This window comes from Solenopsis invicta, chromosome 3 (assembly GCF_016802725.1).
Source record: "Solenopsis invicta isolate M01_SB chromosome 3, UNIL_Sinv_3.0, whole genome shotgun sequence".
NCBI lineage: Eukaryota > Metazoa > Arthropoda > Insecta > Hymenoptera > Formicidae > Solenopsis > Solenopsis invicta.
In genome coordinates, this window is record NC_052666.1 from 24,375,139 (window position 1) to 24,400,447 (window position 25,309).

General features: G+C 36.9%; 1 protein-coding gene across 19 annotated transcripts in view; it reads right to left on the reverse strand.

Moving 5' to 3' along the window:
- Window positions 1-280: 280 nt before the first annotated feature.
- Window positions 281-25,309, reverse strand: part of LOC105197190 (troponin I) — a 34,468-nt gene continuing 9,439 nt past the window's right edge. For 2 of the 19 annotated variants that reach the window (XM_011163445.3, XM_039447245.1), the window contains exons 3-9: window positions 21,268-21,396; window positions 19,518-19,641; window positions 18,732-18,832; window positions 6,847-6,890; window positions 6,031-6,172; window positions 1,671-1,688; window positions 281-859 (exon numbers count right to left, since the gene is read on the reverse strand). In XM_011163445.3, the coding sequence (XP_011161747.1) occupies window positions 779-859; window positions 1,671-1,688; window positions 6,031-6,172; window positions 6,847-6,890; window positions 18,732-18,832; window positions 19,518-19,641; window positions 21,268-21,396 (639 nt within the window). In that variant the 3' untranslated portion in view covers window positions 281-778. Of the gene's footprint in view, window positions 860-1,670; window positions 1,689-3,860; window positions 4,473-6,030; window positions 6,173-6,846; window positions 6,891-12,847; window positions 12,949-15,359; window positions 15,461-16,452; window positions 16,554-18,731; window positions 18,833-19,517; window positions 19,642-21,267; window positions 21,397-22,493; window positions 22,512-25,309 lie in introns of those variants that run through there. The other 17 variants (XM_026136851.2, XM_026136850.2, XM_026136849.2 and 14 more) reach the window with 17 other exon arrangements.

Consider the following 25,309-nt stretch of genomic DNA (forward strand, 5'->3'; position numbering starts at 1 on the left):
AGATATTAATCAATGTTTTCTAAATGATTAAGACAACTGGAAAAAATGCCATTATATATCTTATATTTATATCATTAAGAATCGTTAATTAGTCTCTTTCTACACTATCTGCTTAATGAAAAGTGCATAAACAAAACATAATTATTTAACGTACATAAAACATAAAACGTACATAAATCGAATATTATCTTATACATATCAAAGGTTAAAACAAAAACTTTCACAGACAGAATACGAAAGGAAGGTGAAGAAAACTTAGGGAAATGATCACACACAGAGGTTTTGTGTATCGTTAAATATTTTGCTTTACAATAAAACCTTAAGTAACATTTCCCCCCCATTACTTTCTCTACATATAATATCTCTCCCTTCGCATTTTGTTTTATAGAAAGACAGAATTTTATTTTACATTTTTTTCTTGCGAATCCTGCACGCTCTACGGTGATTTACGAGGTCTATTAAAAAAAAAATACGTTACGTCCGTAAAAAAGATGGGACAGGCACGAGTAGAGTGTAGAGTGTAGAGCTACGGATCGGATATTGGATGTCAAAAAATTTCGATACAATCTGGGACGTACGAGCAATCATAACGGACAGACGGACGGGCAAGATTTTTGCGTGCAATTCAACGGGATATATTAAATTAATGAGTCGATCGTTAAAAAATATAGAGGAGGTTTTTTTTGGAGTTCCTGCATCGAGCGGTTATTGACGATGACGGACAGACGATCCTGCATTTCTCTTTCGGGAACGACGTGACTGAGAATTTTCAATTCTCTCATGCTTCCACCGGTGTCGGTGGTGCCTCTTCCTCCTTTACCTTCTTTTCGTCGCCCTTCTTCGACCAGTCGGGTTTCTTCTGCAAAATCGAGGAAACATTACGTTAAATGCGTGGAAATTTCGTTACATGTTGAAAATTAGACTAGCACACTGGTTAGCAGTGTCGGGGGTGAATGCTCTCGCAAAGCAGGGGTGGGGGGTAATACTAAGGGGGAGGGGGGGGGGCAAAAACTTCTTAAAGGGGCTATTTGGTCGGGAGGACTTTATGCCAAAAATCTAGAGAACGAGATCTAGACAAAAATTGCATCGTAGTCGTCGTTGTCGTCGTGGATCGCGTCGCCATATACCGTTCAATTGCGAATTTCTTCGCCAGCTTTCGTGGGATCGCCAATTCTCATACTACCAAAAAATTCTCTCGACGTTTCCGGGAAACGTCGTTTGGCACTACGCTCAGTCATAGACCATCTACAAAGCCGTGCAGACTGTTAGTGAAAATAAGAAAAAAAACTACGGCAAAAAAGAATCAATGAGTCTCCGCAACAAAAAAAAACATTAAATAAATAAGAAATAAAAGAAAATTGAAATAGAGAAACTAAGACAACGGCTTCCAACGTTGTTGAGAATGTTGGAAGCAATGCGTCTAAACACGAGGAAATTACGAACAAGCGGAACATAATATTGAAGAAAAGATTCCGTTCAAGGCTGAATCACCGCGTACGTTAAAAACGAAGAAAGCTTCTCTTCTATTTCTCCATTCTCTCACTTCCGCACACACGCACGCGCTCGTGCGCTTACGATCTATTCGTACTTCTATCTACTCTCATCTATCACACGCGTCATTCTCTCCTACTCAGACATGCCGAGCTACAAGTTGGTTGTTAAAGTTTTACCTTATCTTTTGACGCATTCTGCGAACATAATGCAAGAGCAACATTATTAGTCAACAGATAAGACACTGATTAAGCATACATTTAAATATCACTTTACGAGTATCGTTCATGGCTTACACTGTAAGGCATGATCGATGTCATGATCGACACGCATATTGATCATCGGAAGTATGTATTCTTAATTGACTTAAGAAGAAAAGATGATACTGTGGTCTCCTCTTTACATTTTGTATAATAATTCTGTTTATAATCAATATTTTATAATGTAGCCCCGCCGCAAAAATAGATTTAAAGTTCAAGACTTAATTTAAGATTTAACAAAAAAATATTCAAAAATTATTATATGATATGTAGATAATTTTTACATTTTCTTCGTTTTCAAATTCAGTATTTCATGATTTATTTTTTTATATTTATATGTGTAAAACTTTTCAGTTCTGTAAAGTCAACTCAGAAAATTTTTTAATGTCAATAATCCCGTCACTTTAGAATCCCCTTGCAAGGGGTTTCATTGGCAAAATTCCTTGCTTAATTTTGTGTGACTCGAAATGTGTACAGTGGAATTAATTAAATAACAAAGAAACACTCAAATGTACATACATTAGTATAATATGCTTAAGCTTGAAAAGACTGAGGAAAATGTGTAATTAAATGCTAAAATGTTTCGAAATATTCAAAAATAAAATGCCTCATAAAAAAACATTGGCAACTAAATATTAGCATAGTAGTGTCATTGCATAACAGTGGACTATTATAATAAATAAATAATTCCATAAATAATCACTAGTCTTTGTCACCCAATAACGAGAATGTTATAAGTGACCGTAACATCTAGAAGAGCCATAATACCATCTTTTTATCCTATTATTTATTGTAAATCAGAAAAAGATTATAAGAGATTTTTTTCCGTAAAAAATATCAAAATGCGTGCACGATTGTGCACTAACAAAGACAAAAAGACAGAACAACGAATTCTACAGTCTGAAAGCGTGGCAGCCGAATGATTGCGATAAGGCAAGCTATAAAAGGGCTTCAATTGCGTGATCAAACGACTTTAGTTTCAGAGAGTGCGTGTTTCAGTTTCTATTTTTTTTTTCTGGCGTACTTTTGTTTCTATTAATTTCTTTTTTTTTCTAACATTTTGCATTTGGTAGCAATCCGCCGGAACGAACGATCTTGCGTGAGAAAGTGTGCGGCAATTAACACGTGTAAAAAGAAGATAAACGAGGCGAGTGTGCGAAAAAAAAACGGAAGGCAACAATATAATTAGACAGTAAAGAGTAGAAAAACGCGAGTGGGCGGGTATGTGTGAGTAAAGCGCTTCTGCTATTATGTACGAAATAAAAGTGGAACTGTCAGCTTCAAATATATTTCGTAAGCCAATCTCACCTTTTTGCGCGTCCCTCTTAATCTTATACTTTATTTACTTCGCGCTCTGGATTACGCTATCGCGAAGATTTTTACGAAATTACGTGGTTGGAGACGAGAGAAAGAACGCGAAATAAAAATAAACGGATATGGATACAAATTGGACAGTACTCTAATGGCAGTGATGTGTCGGAGAAAAAAAAACAAGATAAAGGAAATTAAACGCCTCAGAGAAAAGCGAATTAATGAAGTTTTACGACAGGAAAGAGAAAGAAAGAGAGAGAAAGAGAGAGAGAGAGGGAAAAACGGTACGATCCTCGATAACAACCGACCTTCCTTCTTATCGAATTATTTGAAATACGCGCTCGCGTAACATCGTCTGGAAGAATTTCTCTTATCACGCGACAAGAAAATACGAGCACGCCCGGGCGAAAGTCATATCTGATTTTGCATAAAATACAAGGTGCTATGATCGCATTAACATTCTCATACACAGCGTCACGTTTCCATTACACACAACGGAAACAATCGGAAATTGAGATCATTTCGCGTTATCGAGTTTCGTATCCAATAGACGCCAAGAGAGAGAGACGAAGGAAAAAGAAAAATAACAAAAATTAAGAGCGATCTCTCGCAACGAGAAATTCTAGAGTTGAAAGGAATAAACCATAAAAAATAAGAAAAATAAAAAGAGAAACGAGGGAGAAATCTGCCGATAAAGGGATATTTATATATGTGTCTCTTTTATATATATATATATATATATACACATACATGTAAATATAAAAGAGACACACGGGATAAACATTTGACTTATTCACGTGCGCTTTCTTCGATCGTTTATTGCCGTAACTTTTATCGCTTCTATATGTATATATATATGACAGTTATACGTGAATATTTATGCAGAGTCAGCATCTTTCTACGTCGCTCGTTTTGACCGGTCTAGTTTCCACGCGGAAAAGGGATATAATCAAATATCGGCTAACTCCTAAAATTGTTCGGACAATTTTCAATTCTCACTCATTAATTTGTTCTGCAGCGCAAACGAACTAGTTTGACAACAATTCGAACGAATGTGAACGATAAAAATGCGCTGGCAAACACGCGCGAGACGTCGATGAAACGGTATCAAAAATGTTCTACGCGTTTATGCATCTGTTTCTTTTTTCTTCTTCCTTTCCATTCATTTTATAATGACTCATTTTTGCGCGCGTGACAGATTGTATAAACGCGATCGTGTCAATATTTCTTCTTATGTGTGTGTATGTGTATAAACGCGTGTGTAAAGAAGTTTCTTAGTTTTTCGTTTGTTCTCGATTTTGTTGCGTAGTAATGTTTGTATTTTATTGAGATTTTGCACTCAAACTGTTTTTCTTTCTCATATTAAATCTACTTCTTGGTCTGCCATTCTGCCTTCTCGGACTTCTTGGGCTGTGGAGAACAACACAAATTGCCTAGTCAACTACCACTACTACTACTTCCAATACGGAGACATATGTCTACGGATGGTCCTCTTGAGGAGATCCCGCTTATAAAACGAAAAAAATAATTATCTACATTAAAATCTTTTATTATTAATAAATTTATCACGACATAAGCTAATTACGATAATATTTGCAAGTAAGAAATTAACGAGACACAAAATTAGTCGAGCAGTGAAAATCGATATATCATTTGAGTTATTATAATCAATAGGAATGACGAAGATAATACGCATTTAGTAATAGTGTAATTACGATTGTAGACACGTAAATTTTATGCTGTTAATTAATAATTAATAATCATAATAATTATTAATAACAATCATCTATAAATTCGTTGTTTACGACACCTCCGTACGTATACGTTGAGTCACGATATCTCTAGGTTAATGTTCATTACTTTTACAAGTTTAAAAAATTCTTTAATGATTCTTACCTATTTTAACAACTCTAGAAAGCATTTGTATAATCGCTTAAAAATAATTGCATATAAATGTTATAACTAATTACAATGCTCTTGGTTTTTCAAAGAAAAGAATTGCGCTGAGTTATTCGTGACTCGAATAGTGTCAGAGGGTTAACAATAGTAATTAAACAATATAAATTGAAAATTATGATAAACTTGATATCCTCTATGAAAATATTTGTATCTAATTAATCTTTAGAATACGCTATTAAAATATTACAAGATGATTGTAGAAAGACACCCTATATATTGACATTTATTATTAAAACGACTGCAGTCATTGATTATCGTAATGATACATTTTGCGGTTAATCGATTTGCATAAATTCATCCTCGAAATGACAATAGCGTCATACATTTAATACTGAAAGTATCCGCGGTCCGATGAATCGATGATTAATTACCACACGATTATCCACTGCTCGAGAATTTTAGCCTCCAAATTAGCTGATAAAATAATGGTCTCTCCAGGGAAATATTATCAATATATTTTAATAGCAACAATAATCGAAATGCAAATATAAGGCTGTGCGGATCTCCTAAATTGGACACAATACGCTAAACGAAAAAAACTCCTTAAACAAAGAAAACCTGCCAATTGGGTTTTATACACAAAAAGAAAACCAGGGTTACAAAAACTGTTTTTTGATAAAACATTTACTACACTACTATACATGCCTACCCGTCGCGCGGTCGTAAAAAATGAGTGTCCCTTGCAAAACTCAATAACTATCGATGAATTTATCAGTCGAAATTCAGCAGAAATATAAGATATATGATAATAAAATATGTAATAAAAATAAGATATTAGTGGATGGACAAAGGCAAATTAAAATTGAATTAAATACTATTGATATAGATAAAGATAATTATAACATAGAGTAAAATTCTCCAGCTCTTATATTTCCGTAAAAATCCTTTCGTTCTGATAAATTCAAAGAACGCTTGAGTAGACCTTTGACGAGTAGGGGAAAAAAACATTTTTGCAAAAAGATTTACGTCGCCTAGACGTGGAGATTTGATCGAAAACGATAATCCTTACCTCCTTGTCCTCCTCCTCCAATGTGAATTCCTTCTTCTTGACTTGTTTCAGTTGATTACGGAAATTGAACTCGGCGGCTTTCTTTTGGAGCTTGGCGAACTTGTTCTCGTATTTAGACACTTTCTTCAGGGTTGGTTTCATGCTGAAGCGACAAAAAAGCGTTAAACGATAAAACATAATCTTAATACCAGTAATTAGAAATTACATCCACATCAAAGAAAAAAAATCATTTCACCAACTATAAATTTGTGCTCAACTATGTTGACAATTTACAAAGTTGTAATAAAAATAGTACTAAGTTATAAGAAGCTAAGAAAATGCAGTAATATTAAGCATTTGTAGTCAAATTGTTGGGTAAACAATAAATAGAAAAATAATAATACGGAAAAATTGAAACGATTGGGATTCGAAGTTCGAAGTTTCTCGTTTTTATTTCTAGTATTTACAGTATTCTACTACTGTTTCATTGGAATCATAGTTATTGTATACTTAATCCGACCGTATATGAACTAAAGTAGATAATTATCATAACGTATTTGCAGTAAAGTCTACCATGATAACCATGTAATTTAGGTGATGTGCTATTTCACTGTAAACTAATAGTTGCACAAATATTGTTACCATATCATGACAATTAGTGTCATGATGATACTAATTATACTTATTGCAACTAAAAAATTTAATTTATTGAACTAGTCACATTAATTCTACTTATAAAACTTGTATAGTTGTCACTTTTATAGTTGTTATCATTATGAATTTTTCTCTGAGTATATGTTGCATAATTCTTGCGATGTAGAAAGGGAAGATACTTACAATTTACCTCGGAGATCGTTGACCTGGCTGTTCAAGTCCGCGATCTGTATGTATCGAATATAAGTATTAACATCGATTGCATTCGACATTGCGATATAATTTATTCATGCGTATTTATAATTTTCTCGTTATATACAAGGCATAAGAGTTTATCGTTTCGAATATGTCCATTGAGCAATAAAATATTTATTATACAATGTGAACGGCATTCGAGCAAATGTACTTTAAATACGAAAAATACTTGACATATTCGAACTTTTAGATTTACAAAGGAAAGCTTTTCCCGAGACAGTTGTGCAATAATCAATCTTGTCTAGTAAAGAAACGCATATTTGGATCAAACGCGGATTAGTGGACTCACGTGAACGGCATGACAATCCAGCCACAAACAGTTAATCAAGAAAGAAAATAAAAGAAACGGACAGGTGAATCAAATCGTATCGGCGTGCGCCCTGCGTGGCAAAAGCACAGGCAAGAGAGAAAGAGAAAAGGGAGTTACACGTGTTGAGCAAGCGCGCGGATATTCAGCTGGCGAGCCACTCGGCGGATCGAGATTGACAGTAAATTGGCTTGCGGATTAACTGCAATAGCAGATGACGGCGATGGGTTTGGAATAGAGGAGAGCGGTCTCGCGATATGGGCGAATGATAAGGGAAAAATGGAAGAAAAGGATTGGGGGAGCATTATCCGTTGAATAAACAATAACTAAAAAAAAATTGGGACGTCTTGCTATCCAAAATTGACGACACATGTGCAAAAACATCTAATGGAAAATAAAAATTCAGTGAAAAAAATTGCATCATTGACGAGAGAGTTTACTCGCAAATACACGATGAAACAACACTTTACTGCGTTTTTTCGGCTAGAAATGTCGCGATTGAAACATCGCGGCTAAAGTCATTTCATTTAGTGTCATAACAAAAAAAAAAAAAAAAACAAACAAACAAACACAGAATGAAAATCGATAATGGCAATTTCATAACGAGAGTAGGAAGTTTCGTAGACTAGTATATTGCAGAGGTTCCATGATTCGTGCATTTTTATAGATAGATTGACTGTGGAATTGTTACCGCAGGATCGAATATGTCTGTCGCAGAAACTCATGCAAGGAGTAGAGAAATCATCGAATTTGTTGCACATTACGTACGCAGAGTCTCGGAATAGATTAAATCTAGATACAAAGTCGACTCGTATCGCCATAGTCGTCATTGTATACGAATCCCATCTCTCTGTTTCTGAAAACATTTTTATCCCGCTCTCGATACGGGTGACAGTGATTATTCTACTTTTCTGAAATACGGTTTCTTCAGGAGCGGGACTTTATTCTAAAGCCACTTGTCGGATTCTTTCCCTTTCTTCTTGGGAATCATTCGACCGTTGTGTGCTTTTTCCTTATTCTCTTCCTCGCGCGCAGGTTACGAGAAAGGGAAAGAGTAGGTACGAAAGTAGACAGAAAACAAAGAAAAGAAAGAAAAAGAGAAAGAGAGAGAAAAGAGGGATTGGATACGATGGAGTGTGAATTTCATTTTGGCCAATCAGGGGACCGGCTGGTCACGATCAGCTCTTTCGTCCGCCGCGGGGGTGATGAGAAAAAAATTACAAAATCCACTACAATCCGTTTTCTAGACTGCCAGAACTCTGTTCGTCTCACTCGAAGCGTGAAACTGATCCCTTGAAATCGATACCCGGTTGATTTCATTTGCTATTTTGCACTCAGACGTTTAACGTTACGTCGCGTATAATACGCTCCAATTATCTCGGAATAACATTTGTTTTCAAAACAGCAACGCGTGAGCACGTCAAAGTTGTTTTGAATGCTGCAAGATAATCATTAGCAGCGTTATAATGCACTGTGCGAACATATTTGTACCGTAAACAGTTCAAATTTTTGACAAAATTGAAGATTGATAATGAAGTGCTGCTAAAGAAAATGCGGAGGGGGAGGCAAGTTGCTTTCGCGAGCGAGAGATAAGTTTCTTGCGAAAATAAGGGAACAGAGTTCTGCCAAGAAGAGTCCGCTATTTACAGCCTAATGGAACACCATGACAAGAAGACACTGACAGTCGGTGTGGTGCGTGCGAATCGGTGCAAAATCAATTTCTCTTCACTTTAAAGCCATCGTAGACGCCTGTACGTGTTTACTCCAATGTCTCTCTCGTGTGAGTCGGGTATTTCATATACACATTTATATTGTCCATCTCACAAAAGTCAGTGGAACGGGCGAGGGCTGGGTTCGATCGATGAAATAAAAAGGAAAAAAGAAACAATAGTGAAGACACAGCGGGACGCGCGGCGAGGGGGGGGGGGAATTTGCGGCCTGAGAAGATTTTCACAGCATGGCACTTCGATTTCGTGAGCTTTTAATCCGTTCTTGAACCAGTCCACCTTTGTGAGAGTTAAAAATAGAAAAGCGAGTGATAGGAGAAAATAGGTGACTCTACAACTTTTACATAAGGTATTTATGGGAAGGTGTATACGGTAATCGTTTTCCAAAGTCGTATACGAAGCTGATTTGTACCCATCATCGACCCGAGTATCTACATGTATATCCATTGTCGAGCTTTTTTTTATCGTTTTTAATGCTCTTCTTCGACGCGATATCTCGCTAACATCGCAAAAACTGGCAAATGACAAGTTTGGATAGTCAGTCCATAACGCAGATAAGACGACGTGCTTCTTTTCAAAACTTTAACGCCGAAAGACACGTTTCTTATCAAAATCATGACAATTCGTACGACTATTCACGTGTTATCTTACGATAAAATTAAAATACTGAAAAAAGTTGCTTGTTTTTCTTTCTTCGCGATGAATATGAAGTGCCATACTTCTTATCGCGTAGCTGCGAAAGTATACGCGAATTAAGCTCTATTGTTAACCTGATTGACGGAGTTTTATCAACTATAATTACGGAGATTAATAAAAAAATTGGCGATGGACTCATGCTGTTAATTCGACTGCAAGTTTTTGAATCATTCTCGTATATCGTATAAACGTAATTTATCGTACGGAAAAAAAATTTAAGAACTTTTCCGCGATGATAATTAAACTACTACGATTGACGTTACAAATACATCTCATTTCTCTAAAACCGACATAAAATAATTCGCATCTAAGTAACCACATGGAATTGAATCTGATCTCCAAAAATTTTTCAGATAAAAAAAAACTAAGAAGAAGAAATGTAATTCTCGTCAATTTATTGCATATGAATGTTACTCACATATATCAATTTAATAATGAGAGCATTTATATGGCGATGATTAATTTCCGTAACGAGATACAACTCCGGTAACGGGTATTTTGGCAAAATACGTATCTACCTTCAATCACGTGATGCTCCGAAATATCAGATAGCGATCAGTCAAGTCTTCAATAACATGAAATTAATCAACGCTATAATGGAGCCATTCGCCTGTGTTTCCTCATAACCTTGTTATCATGTCCAACAGTGTTAATTAACCCGCGTTCCCTTTATACCCCTATTATCCTTACATACACCGCATCTCTTAAACAGTTTATTAGTTGAAAAAGCCATGCATGTGCGGTAAAGCAAATTTGTTTGTACATGGTAGAGATCCTTATTGTGTATTATAGTGCAGAGTATTAGGGTCAAGCAATTGGACATAGTAAGCGAGAAGAGAAGGAAAGAAAGAGAAAAAAAGTGAGAGAGAGAGAGAGAGAGAGAGAAACTTATGCGTGAAAAGAAAAGAGAAACGGAGTGATGTAAAGCAGAATAAAGAAGATAAGAGGAAGACACCGTGAAAGTTGCAATAATCGCTGTATTTTCCCGATAGATATACTTGTCGTTTCTTTTTTTTCGCTTCCATTTCTGATTTTGCACCGCACACCTACGCACGCACGCACGCACGCACGCACGCACGCACGCACGCACATACACGCGCGCACGTGGTCTCAGGCATACAGTGTCAGCTCAGTTCTCGCGTGAGACCAGAGGAGGAGTGATCCCTTTCGGTGATCCTCGTAGGTGATAGATTTTCTTCGATTGCGTACTCTTTTTTTTGGCAACAAATCTAGGGCAACTGCTTCTATCGCTGCGAAATCGTGCGCCCATCTCGTTTCACGATCATTTTTCTCGGCGCGCGCGAAACGCAACGTCTCAATCTGCGATCGGCAAATACGCGTGCGAATCAATACTGCAAACTTCAATACTGAGAAAGTATACAAGGAGATAGTATATATACAGTATACAGTTACGAGTATATAGTAACACAACAATGGCGTCTTCTCTATAAGCTTGCCCAGCCCTGACTCGAGAGAGTAAAGCTTTTTTTTTTTTTTTTTTTTTTTTTATTTTCGTTGGCGAGTTAGTATGAAGCTCAAAGAGATATATTTGCGTTATGGTTAGATAATAGAGAGAAAGTGTGACAGTATAGATTTGTGACAAATAGATACGTTTTAAGAGAGTAAGTGGATATAGTGTGCGTTTAGCCAGACAGCGAAGATAAACGTAGAGAAGTGAACAGGCGGGTTGAAAAGAATGGCACGCGTTACGCGGTAAAAAAAGAAGACGTAGGAATAAAAAGAGAGAGAGAGAAAAAAAGGGACAGAGCAAAAATACATGACCGACAAAAATGTTTTTCGTTGCGGCACTTCATATCCACGTAAAAAAAGAAAAATCTCCTTCCTTATTATTCGCCGACGTTTGTCTGTTTCGTCATGCTTCGCGTAAAAAGATCGTGTTAAAAAAAGCACGATAAATCGTCGTAGGGATACACAACTAGCCCGCGAGGCTTTCCAATTCGCAAGCTTTAGCCAAGCTTGATTCACGGAAAAAGTGAAAAATAAACTGAATTATTAGCTCATAGTAGTCGAGTTGTTTCAATATGTAACGTAGAATAATATACGTAATGTACCTTGTTATTTTATGTATATTATAATATTTAATACACAAGGTATTCCGTAATGATCGTAACAACGTTTAAGGGTAGATTCCTGAGATTGTTTTAAGACAAAAATCCCAGTATCAAATTGTTCGAGATTGGAATAATTTTTAAACGAGATGTTTAAAATTGGCAAATCAAACTATTCAAAATGAGCGGACTCAAGTGTGGCATATCACGCACAATAATGAATAATTAAACTTTGATGAAATAATTTCAAATAAATAATGTTTGATTAATGCAATCAAATATTAGCAATATTTATTAATTCTGTTAATAGTAAACAAATATAATAGTAACTAATCGTTAAACGGTCATTAAATATTATTAAATATTTGGTCAAACTAAATATTTAATTGAAACTGTTTCACCAAAGCTTAATAACTATCATGTATGCTTGATTATTGCTATCAAACTTTTTTTTTCAGTGCATCATCATTGTGCGATGTGCCATACCTGAGCGAATTTCGGACAGTTTGACTTGCAACTTTGAACTCTTCTCTAATAAAGATTTTTGTCTCAAGATTCTATCCTTAAATATTGTTGTTTTTACAGGACACCTTGTATATTTATAAGTTCTACATTTAGCTGTGCGGCTCGCAATACAATTTCAATTTTTATATTTAGTCTGCCAAAAAAAAAAAACTAGTTGCGTTTCCCTGTGATAGATCATCATCTATAGATTATCGAGACAGGACTGATCAAGATTACAAAGATTCGTAGAGTAGCAAAAGGTCGTCGTCGAAAGGTTTCTCCACGCGTCTCCACCGTGGGAACTTTTCCCATTGGTTCGCGCCCCGAAGCGGACTTGCGTTCGCGCGCCGCAAGTGTGTTTTCTACCAAGAAAAACATCGTGAACGAGAGAACAACAATCGAAAGAGAAACGTATGTACAGAAAGGGGGATGGGCGGAGAACGAGAGACAACGCGAAGAGAGAGACCGGCCGGGGAGAATAGAAGGGTGATGCCCTTATCGTCTGATATACGCGGGGGGTCGGCAACCGTCGGGAGGAAATGATGAAAAGAGACGTGCGATCTGGCGGTTGCTCTCTTTCTCCTCGCATTGTTCGCCGTTGTCGCTGCTTTTCACTTTTCCTGTACCTCGTAGTCCCTTTTCCGAACTTCACGCTCCAAATCCCACTTCTGACCCTCACAAAGGTAGACGCGGTCGTGATACATTTGGCAAATCTTCTTCAACTCCACTACAAAGAATACGGAGAGGTCTCTCAGAAATCTTTGGTTCTTCGATATGTTTGCTTTTCTGACGGCTTAGGCGACCGCGGAGGGGCACAGGCGGAGTGAGAGACAGACGGCTCCAACATGTGATCGATTTCACGCGACGTGTGAAAGCTAGGATCATTTGCGAAACTCGAGTCACGAAAATCGTGGGAATATCGTGGGTGAAATATTCAGTCAACTTTTTATCGAATTTAATTTTTCAAGTATAATGTACTGTCTACAAAGCCTTGTGCTCACGGTGCTAGAAATCAGTCCGAGATCTCGCACAAAGAGAGAGAGAGAGAGAAAGAGAGAGAATTGACCAATCGCATTTGAACAGTTCGGCTGATTAATGCGTTTGGTCAATTCTCTCTCTGTCCGAGATATCGAACTGAATTCTAGCATCATGAATACAAGGCTTATATCTCGTGGAGTGACCAATCACTCGAACAACCGCCCAGGATCAATTTTCACTCTATAGGAGTGAATTTTCGCTCCACAAAAGTAAATTTTTTCTCTTATTAGAGTGACAAATTACTCGAAGAATTGTTCAGGTTCGATTTTCACATTTTAGGGTGACATTTCGCTCTACGAGATTTAGAGAGTACAAAAAGAGAGAGAATACTATGGGATATCTAACAAATTTACTAGAAATCTTCAGAAATTTAATTTATAACTTTAATATAGAGCTTTTGAAAAATAAAATTAATTAACTTTATTAGCTAAACTTACATCAATTGTTAATGACATTGTTGTGTACCAATAAATAAACATTGCACGATATACTACCTATAAATCGAGAGATAATACCTTTTACAATGTTTCACATAAAATCAAAGGAGCCTAGCTTTACATATTTTAGCGAAGAATATAAAGCGCGCGACTCGAATACTAATAGTACACCACACGAACGACGCTGGAATCTCGATGAGGGAGCCCTTGATCCCACAACAAGCAAAACTTGCGAAATCTCCGATTCGAGTAAATTGGCGGTCCCTCTCTCGCTCCACGTGTGCGATAATAAAAGTTGCGCGGCGCTCGAATGCTTAATCGCGCGGGACGTCGTCGCGGGATACCCGAGGAGGTGTTTTCCTCGGCGCGGTCGAGCGGGTGGTAATTTCGCCCTGAAGTCCCTTTCCGTGAAAATGGAGATCGCCTTGTCGTTGGCCCCGCCGGATGTATCGCGGGGGGGATACGCATGGCGCCGCCGCGGCCTCGGCTGAACACCTTCGAAACTTCGATCTTCGACCATTCGCACGTCCCGGACTATCCTGAACGTGACTGCAAGCGACGTGAACGAGAAAACAAACCGGCGTAATTGCGCGGATAACACAGATAACACTATGCCGATGATACCGTACGATTTAAAAAAAGAAAAAAGACAAAACGCGTTTTATATTGTTGCTCGTTTATTTGTTTAACAAGGAAAGATCCCCAAGTTGGAAATTCAAAAAATTATGAAACTTTGACAACACTTTGGCAATAGAGGATATCCTGATATAAGTATGACAAACTATATTTTTTGCTACTCAAATTCATCCTGAAGAGGTAAAATCATCCTTTGAAAATAATGTGGTATCCATTTTCCGTTTTTAATTTATTATTCATTCGAAAGGAAATGGAACAAAATTTGTTTTGTAGAGAAAACTTATTTCTTTTAATGAGATTTATCGATTGGAAAACTCAACAATCTCATAATAAAACGAAAACGAAAAATGGACCAAAAAATTTTCAGGATTTATTTTATCTTTTCAAAGTAACGGGGTTAGGCAGTAAAAAAAAATAGTTTATTACATAACAGAATATTCTCTATTACTAAATTTTTATAATTTTAAAAATTTTCGAGTTCAGGACTTTTTCTTATAAATATTTAAACAAATCAGAAAATTAAAACAATCGAACAAAGGGACAGTTTCGATGAAATTAAGTGAAAACGAAATCTCGCTTTTGTTTCTTATGGTTGCGCGATGCGATCTGGTCTCGTCGAAGTAACATCGCAGCTGCAACGGCCGATGACGGTTTATTTGAACATAAAAATAAAAGGACGTTAACATTAAGGTTCGCGCGATGCAGATAAAAAAGTTAATGCTGGTTACGTTCCTTCAAACTGTCCTTAAAGTCTCATAGAGAGTGTGGAACATTAGTGTCTCGCGGCATTTCCCTATCTAAGAGACGTGCAAACGTGCTCATACCGAAGGTTCAAAGACCCGTCAACCAGAAACGCCTTCGAGAATTGTTTCGACCAAAAATGTCGCTCGGTCAAGCACGTGGCGGAGTTAAAAAAATCCATGTGAATAAGGGCGGGCGGGAGAAAGGGTGAAAGTGTCGGACAAAAATAATCTATGCAGGTGACTCGACAGGCTCTCTCTTCTTTAGGCAAGCCGATCGTAATTACCTCCATCCCTTTCAACCTAATTTGCCTCTCGAGGTCATACTTATCGCCCTCGAGTAAGTATAGTCTGTTCCAATATGCCGAACAGATCGTCTGCAGCTCGGCTAAAAGAACAAAAAGTCATTGGAAAAAAAGGCTAAGTGGGTTCCGCTGAATGTGTTCTATCGTCTCTGCTGTCGGCTATCTTAAAAAAAAAAAATTAATTCTAATTGTACTACTCGTACTATAATTTAATTAAGGAATTGTAGCTTCAAGGAAATAAGAAAAACGATGCAATTAAAACGTTAATTACGGTGCTACGTAAAGTTGGAAAATTGCAACGGCTGTTATCCAATTCGTTGAGATCGATAAGATAAGAACGATAACAACTTCTACATTCAACTCATTCTGTTATATATCTTTAGCATATCGGTATCGACGAATTGTGCCGTTGTATCCTTCTATTTTTTAAAAATAAAAATAACTTTGTGATTACTTAAAAATGTGATGAAAACTAACGCATGTGACGACTTGCGATTTTCTGTGATGATTTATATTACTACTACGAAAGGGATTATTCGTGAGGGAGTGAAATTATCATGGGGAGAATAGAAAAGAAATGAGTCTTTCGCGTTGGAAGCGAGAAGCACGAAGCTGACAATTGCGTGATCGTTAACCTGACAAGGGAGGCGGGTGGAGGGAATCAAGGGGAGATCAGCGCAGGGGGTGAGAAATACGGGACTGCGGAGAGAGGATCTGAGTCTGGGTGGTGTGTATACTCGCAAGTATAATAAAATAGACAAAAGTTTCTTTCTACTTATGGCGCCTACGAAAAAATGGCGTAACGTTACTTGAGACAATGAGACAGATCTACGTTGAGCGATTCTACGAGTCGCGAGGGGTGCTACGTTAGAGCTGCTGCTAAGAAAAATACTCAGCCTTGAGGACTATGTCTAATATTATTACGGACAGCTTTATGAGTATGCAAATCGGAACAAGTCGCTAGAGATGTGTGCTTTCGCGCATAAAAGTGAAAAGAAAGAAGACGAATAGGAAAGAGTATTTGGCGTTAATCGCAGCTCATCTTTCGTTTGCCACGAAAAAAAACTTTTTCGACCTCCATGTCCTTCTTGGCGACTTCGTACTCAAGGTCGTACTTCTCCTCCTCGAGAATGTTGATCCTCTTATGATACTGGGTCAGAGTGGACTTCACGCTAGCTGTTAAAATTCAAGTCAACTCCTTGAAAAATGCTCGCGACTTGACCGCTTTTTACGTCGATACCGCGTATGTCGCTGTAAACGGATGCATTGTGACTTTTCGCGAATGCGACGCGAATGGAGTTCGTTTCGCGTACGTGTACCACTTGAACAAACGATCGAAGTATGAGGGCGGAAAGTGTGGCGTGAAAGTCTGGGGAGGAAGTGAGCCCGGTGTGAGAGAGCTAAGTCGAAATGTTATAAACTGTTTGCTGTTCCGCGGCGCTAGCGATGCGAAGACTGTCTCAAGTTTCCAGCGAGTGAAAGCGACCTCTTAAATCGTCCTCCGCGAACGATTTTCGAGACGTTACTGCGAAATTTGAAACAATCTTGCATCCAGGAACGACGATACAAAGAGGTGCACATAGATATTCGCGCATAAATCGAAAGTAATGGCACAGTGAGGAAACGGAGGCTATACAATATTTCACAAGATGAAAAAAAAGCGTCAGAGGTTTTTCGTAAATAATAAAAATCAGTAGAAAAGTACATTGAAGTAAAAGTGTGATGCGTGTTGTGTGAAGCAGTGTGAACAATAATTTATTGTAGACGTATATACCGTGACGTGTTTCAAAATTGATTGTTATTCTGTTATTTTGACTTATTCGTGTTTTTGCGAAAATATAGAGTGAGTAGTAACAAGCCGTATTAACACAATAATCAAAATGCGAATAATCTATAGTATTCTTAAATCGCCATTAAATTCGCCAGAGATTCATGAACAGAGGATTAAACGAAGAGAGCAGAGAGAAGACAGAAGACAGTATGAGAAATCGCGCGCACATTAAATGCGAAGAAAAACAAGATGCGAACAGAATCAAGAAAAATCGACGGCAGTCTTGTGTTACGTAGAGATAAAAACAAAAAGAGAAAAGAAAAGTGTGAATGGAAAACGGTGCGACGAAAGAATGCGAAGCTCGTGTCTCTCGCCCGACCGCAGAAGCCACGACGAACGATTCAAGTTTCAGTAAAGAGTCGTTAATCATTCACGAAGTTGCTCGATAACGATTATTCATCGGCTCGTTGCTTGATGAAAGTAACTGCGACAAGCCAAAATTGCAAATTTTCTTAAAATGAAAGCTTAATATTAAATACAATAAATTCATTGTAACTATTATAATAGTTGGAATAATTATTGTAAAGGAAAGTCGTCAGTGCTGATATAAATCTTTAATTACATTGTTAACTAATTTTTAATGACTTTTTTACATTTTCTTTAATACCTTAAGATAGAAAAAATAGTATCGGACACGACGGAACCACATATACATCAATAAGATACGAAAAAAAAACATATAAAGTTCAATTCTAATCTTGTAATTTTATAAACTTTATTATTTAAATGTATTTTATTATTTAATTTATCAATTTATTTTATAATTAACTCCTTCCCCGCGGGATCGTGTCTGAATTCTGCTATTACTATTTATAATGTCAGCTTTGGAACTCAATTTTTTGTGCTCTTTTTGGGTTATATCGTAAAAATATTAATTATTACAAAATACGAAACAGTATTACAAAGACTGCTATATCATCTAATAGAAGACACTTTATAGTTTGTATTTTTGTTTTTAAAATTTATTTTTTAGTCTTTGTTTAAGCAATGTTATCTGAAAATAACATGGTACACGCCAGTATTGGACTTTCCTTTAATAATTATTGTTTAATAATTATTATACCAATTGCAATATATATATATATATATATATATATATATAATTTTTATAATAATTATTGTAGGAAATAAATTATTACAATACAATTACAGCGAACTACAAAGAGACTTTTGATTCATTTTTGTATTATGAGTTCAACAAATTGCTCCACTTTTTAATTTGTCGTGTAATCAGATGCTATTTTCGAGTGTACGCTACGTGTATTAACGGCGGTTAAATATAACCGGTGCATGTTGTAAAATTATACAATCGGAGCAATCTCGCGACGTTGGTCTCCTTGCCAAAACTTTAATTGCATTCGTCGTCGCCCTACGTAGATGCGCAACCGGGCAGAGATATTGGTGCGTTACACAATTTGCAACAACATTGAGCGCATCGTTGTTACTGTATCGTGAGCGTCGCGTTATCATTAACTGCACGTCGCGTAAACGTTCTCGCTAAACTGTTGCTCTCTCAAAAGTACCTCGAAATCCTTCTTCTTAACAATATATTCGATGTCAAATTTTTTATCCTCCAATGCCGAGATCCTATTGTGGTACTCGCGCAGCACGCGCTTTACGGTCTCTGTGTGGGGTCCATCAGAAACAAAATAATGTAAAACAAAATAAAGACGCGTCGTACGAGAAGCGTCGCGTAATTCATGTATGTATTCAGATCGTCTGAAGCGCGTCTCGGGTATTGTGCTTTCTCACGTAAGCTTTTTTTTCTCTGTTGGGATTAAAAAATTATTTTAAGACAGAAAGAATTCTTAGCGACGTGATGAGTTTAATCTTGAAAATCGTATGCCAATTACCGTACCTTCGACCGCATTTTCAATATTTTCAATACAAAGAAAAATTTACTAGCGCAATACGATCTGTAAAAGACTGATAAAATACGGTGGGAAATGCAGTAACGCAAAATTTCGGCCTGTGAAGATGAAAGATTGCGCATTATTATTAATTATTGTGTCTCAATGAAAACGTTTATATTCTCTAAATGCAACTTTGTTCAATTAAAGACTATTGCACAGGTACATGAAATTTCCTATTAGATATCATATTTTTAAAAATTACTTGTGTACGCAAATCAACATTACATCAATCTTTCAAATTCATCGTTTCTGTGCAATGATCTTCGCTTTAACTGGAAACCATTGATTAAGTAGCTAGTAAAGGTAAATTTATAGTTTTACTCGGGATAACGCGAACTTTGTTGCGAATATAAAAGTACCATAAACGCGGTAAGATTACGTAACGAAGCAAAATACCTTCGTTGGCGTCGTCGACGATCTTCGGCTTTCCGCAGCGCTCCTCGATTATGCGCCTTCTCTCGGCCGCTTTTCTTTCCTGTTCCTTCTTCAATTCCTCAGCAGCTTTCTTACGCAACAGCAACTGTAAGCACGTGAAAAATTCGTGAGGCTCGGTTGTACGGAAAGAAAAAACATTTCGTGGGGAGCAGACGAGAGGGAAATTCGGTTAGGAATATTTATTCTAAAATATTTATTCGATTCACCAACGAATCAATTCCTAATAGCACAGACTCTTGAAATCGATAATTTAAATGGAAATACGACGGAAATTCAGTAGTCTGCCATAAACCATATGAACAATTTAAATCGTATGCAATGAAGCGGATTATTATTACGTTTAATTAATAAATCTAAGTGCTCATTACACAATCGGTTAATTGTACATGAAAAGGACTGTTATTGAAACAAAAAGACTTGAACGCAGCGCCGCATAATCTTTGTAATTAATCTCTGTAGTGTCATAATACGTAAATACGTATCGTGTAATAACAGACAAGGCGAAATGGAAATGAATTAATGCGAGCTGTGACGTGTTAAGCGTACAATGCTCGACTCGAGAGGAACATTTCCCGTCCGCGATTTACTCGCGAAATAATTTAAGCTCGCGGCTAACGCCTTTCTCTTTCGGTCAACGGCAAGATAACATCGGTCGAAATTCGGCGGATAGCAAATATTGACGCAGCGAGAGGAAGGAAGGTGGATTTACGGGAAAATAACATGCCGGCGGCGCGGCGGGGCCGACGAACGGCAAAAAGATTCTCCAAGAGGTAATCTGCATGCACACGGGGAAACTTTATGTACTGCGACTGCGAATGCTTGCGACGGTGCATGAAGAGGGACGCGCGGACCGGCGAGGGAGAGAGAGGGTGCATGGATGTTCAGCAGGATGTTGCGCGACGATGGAAACAGAATGGCGAACGTAAGGCGGGACCATAAAGTAAAGGTAAAAAGGCGAGATAAACTCTCGGGGAAAGTTTCGGACGTTCCGCGCCGACGCGACGGCCGGAAAACGGAACATTGAAAGACGAAGCGAAGGAGATAGAGGGTTGGGGGGGGGTGAGAGAAGAATAAGAGAAAGTAATAGAGAAATGGCCGTTGCGAGAAATATTTCGCGAGAAAATCGGCGCACAAGGGGGTACAAAGAGGATTATCGCAATATTACACGGCGGACTCGAACAATGTTAGAGAAGATTATGGCGTGCGATGAAGTAATAAGGTAAAATCGGGAACGAGGACTTGGTTGTCGATAATGAATATTCGATGCGGCACAAGTATTGATGTATTATGAAACGTGCTTTTGAAAACGTTGGCGCCGAGAGTACCGTTTTCATTGATGGCAAAGCGATATGACGAAATATGACGAAAGCTCTACTTATCGCAATCGAGTTCTTAAAGGGAACATTTCACACTTTAATGTTCATTTCAGTTTAACTTACATTTTATCTTTTTCTAGATTTGTTAGATCTACTCTCTAAATTTTGTGGAGTGGAATTTCATCTAAAAGAGTGGAATTCCACTCTAAAAGTTCTTTATCAAGACTGGCAGAATTTTCACACTTTTAGAGTGGGATTTCACTCCAAAGATTTTAGAGAGTAGAAAATGTAAATCAGTAAAATTTCACAGATTCAGATTTACAAAGCGCGACTCGAAGAACTAGCTTTGGTCGTACGACCAAATTCAAAAAGGAAAAAACAAAAAGCAAACTTACCCTAAGCTTTTTCTTCCTGTCGGGGGTCATGAAACCCTTCTTCGCCTTCTTGGCTTTGGAAGCCTCTTCGAGGCGGGCGCGGACCTCCGCCCTCTTCCTCTCGGTCTCCGCCTGTTTCCTCTTCTTTTCCTGCATTTTTCGTGCGAAACTCCCTTAAAACATCTCATCTGAGAAAGCCCTGAAGCGCCTCGTGGAACGCGAATTCGGAAAGTGTTGCGCAATTCGAACTCATCTAACATTTTTCGCACTCCCGTCTCTCTGCTTTCCGAGCTAAACTTTCGCGTGTTTTAAATTGAAGAGCAAGTACAGTTACAAAATCTACAGTAATTGTTGCGATACAAATTCTTTGGAAATGAGTATATTGAAAATATCAATATTAATATGTTTTGATAAAATGCGTACTGGAAAAGAAAATATATTAATTTTTCTAAATACTCGAATATTTCTATCACAATCTCTCCTACAGAAAAAAATTAGTATTGAATTAAAACTAACATGTTTTATTTAACAATTATTGTTTCAGATATAAGCAACTGCAAGAATATAAAATCTTTAAAGAATTTAATGATCTTAAATTCCAGTGAAAATTATGTTTTTATTTCAATATTATAATAGTTATGTAAAAAGTATGATATAATTAATTTGATAATAATGGTATTAAAAATTTCTATTACTTGGTAATAGTATACTTTGAAAATATTGTTATTTTCTATCCAATATGCTTTTTCTCTCATAAAAGTTATTAATAAATGAATAATGAGAATATATTTTTCTTTAAACACTACAAAATTTCTTTGTACAAGCAAGTTATGTTTGTTTAACACTATATAAGTAATGTCAGTTTAATATCTATATTTCGAAAATGAAGATATTCTCAAAACAAAAATGTTCTTAGTTCCTGTGTATCGTTATCATCTAGGGCTATTGGTTACCTTCTCTTTATCGATATTAAAATTTTTCGTTATATATTTTGTCGTAAAAGTGTAAAGTGAGTTTTTAACATATATATTTCGCGATTCTACTTCAAGGGGAATGTTATACCGTGGTTTTCGATTATTTTCACAAAATTAATATCGTTAATTTAGAATATTTGCAATGGATTTTATTTCGTAATAAAACGATCGCGAGCCCTGTTCCGATGAAAGGATTCCTTTCATCCGCTTGGTAAGTGGCCGTCCTTTAAGAGGCGACTTTACGTTTCATAGCTAGTTTCCTCTCTTACGTACATCCTCGATGCGCTTTCTCTGCAAAAAAAAGAGAGAAAGAACATTTCTCGTTAGTATATTCTCTGTGTCGTAGGTCGCATGTACGGCGATATCTGAAACACTTTTTACAGCGCAATCCTTTCGACTGTGAAAAAGGGTATTCCTCAGCGACGACGACAGAGCGGAAAAGCGAGAAGGGGAGTTAGAAAGGAAGAAAAGATTACGCGTTCAGTGTTCCAGATTTCGCCATCAAGGGATACCTTACAAAGCATTAGCGTAGCGACTGTGTTTTCGCGTGTTTCATGGCGATGCAGAGCTAATGGAGTCTGTCTTGAGTGATATAACTTTGTCGCTGTTAAGCGCTATAACAACGTACCCCCGACGCGAGCATCTTGTAATATCGTTTTGCGCAAACTGCCGCGTTTCGCTTATGACATTACGCGCGCTCTCTCTCTCTCTCTCTCTCGGCCGACCATTAGCTCTACCTCCTACAAACTGTGCAGATCTCAACGACCGGCGCGTGTGGATCAGAAATAAATCGTACTCGGCAGAAGCAGTGGCGTGCGAATTTTCGTAGCGTGACTTTAAACCTTGACACATTTCCGAATTAACGTTATTACAACACCGCGACGTGTCGTACGTTTAAAAATCATCGTTAACAGTATTTGGTGGTTATAAACGCTACACATGGAGAATTTCTATTGGAATTTACTCTCAAAATGGTAATCGCCAGCCAATAAAGATTTTGAAGACTTTCACTATTTTAATAAAATTGAGTAAAATTTAATCAAACTATTCAACATAAAATAATTTTGAAAATAAGTTTTAAGAAAAAAATTCTCTCCATGTTTCAATAATTGATGATTACATATTTGCAAGGTGCAAATAGAAAGAGGACGATTTATTTTTCTTTTTCCTATACAAAATATTTATTTAAACTTTATATATTGCTTTGGTGCGTGCTGCGAGCTCTCCATGGTGATATTAAATGTATACATACTTATAACGAAAAGTAAAGCATTAGACACAAATAGCATGCACAACAAACATGGCTGAAGATAAAAACTACTCCACATGCGAGTTTGATATCTACTTTACCCCATATGTTTGATTGTTTTATGTTCGTCTGTGGTGGTATTTGTTTATGGCCCGAGACTATGTTCTTAAGAGTTTTATGTTTTATTGTAATAACTCCCCAATTAGTTTCAATCGGAGGAAAAGCAAAGACACTGCTTACGAGGAGACTGTTGAATGTTTGCTCACAATGGCACGGCGAAGAACAAAAATTGTTTGAGCATGTATTACATCTATTTTCAAAATAATTTTTAAACTTATGAAAAAATTGAAAAATCTGAACTTTTTAAATATGTACTTCAAGTACTCAAAATGATTTATGTAGAGTTTCATTGCGATGCAGAGATTAGATATGCAGAGATTAGATACATAAAATTTCTTTATTTATATTTTTGCGAAACAACTAAGCTACGAACCGTAATAAAACTTTGTGTAAATCATAAATACTTAAAATATTTATACAAAAAAATTGAGATTTTTTTACATTATTTTTAACACATTATTTTTACTCGTATAATTTTAAAAATAATTTAAATTTTAATAACTAATAAAATAAATAAACTAAACTAAAAAAATGTGTGACCAAATTAAAAACTAACGTCACGCGCACAACTTTTATATGTGCAATACATATTTCATTTAAAGTTATAAATATTAACACATTTTTCTAATTTTAATTTACTTTGCAGTGACCGTACGCGTGATACATCCTTAATGCATAGCTTTAATTACAATTTTGATAAATACTCCGCGATATTATATCAAATTTACAAAATTCGAATTTACAAAATTACAAGATTATTTTAATCCATTAATCTTTAATGGACCTTTTGTAAAAGGTTTGAATGCAAATGCGAGAAACTTGTAACATCTTGTACAGTTTAAACACGATGAAACTGACTAACTTTGTATACTTGGCATGGTATATAATGTTTCGTAATTATCAATGGAAAGTTTGTACAAGAACGATGTTCCTTGCGTCGACATTGCTAAGTTATTGCTTGTGACTTCGATTTAAACGAACCGTCTGCAAAACTGTGTTCATATAACGATTTTAATCAGTAAATGGAAGTTTTATCTAAGACGTTCGGTAGACGTTGTCTCCATTGAGTGCACTCGTGTTGAGTTATACGTACCGATATATACCGACAAATGTCAAATATTTTCTCGTTTTAAAGATAAAATTTCTTCTTCATGCCATCGTGAGCGAAAGGAGTTAACCTGCGACGGGCGGATCGGATATGGATCGTTTTATAAATATACAATCGGGAAGGGAAACAGTAAATTGATCTGAAAAGGATAGCGATAGAGGTACAGGATGAAATATAAATTATTACGGTACACTGAGATAAACAAAAATCAGGAAGATCAGGTCTTCGCGGACTTAAATTCGCAATTGAAAATCTGGAAAGACTTTGCTCCCGTAAGGATAACTCGAGTGACAAATAGCTCGCTCGAGTAGCAGGAAAGAAGAGATATAAAGTAAGACGAAGAGATTCGCGAAACGAGTGGAGTGAGGTCCGCGTTAAATAACGCCGAAATAAGGGCGAGAGTGTGGCGATAAATCAGACAAAAAGTCGTGCCGTAGAGCATATAACGGAGACAACGGACATGTCGGTCGTAATACGACCAGTCTCATTTCCCGTTTCCTGCGGAGCGGAAATTTTACGGTGAAATTTGCGGAATATATGTTCCCTACCGCAAGGGACCAAAAACCTTCATTAACTTTTACATTTGCGGTTCGCGCCGCGCAAATTGGCTTC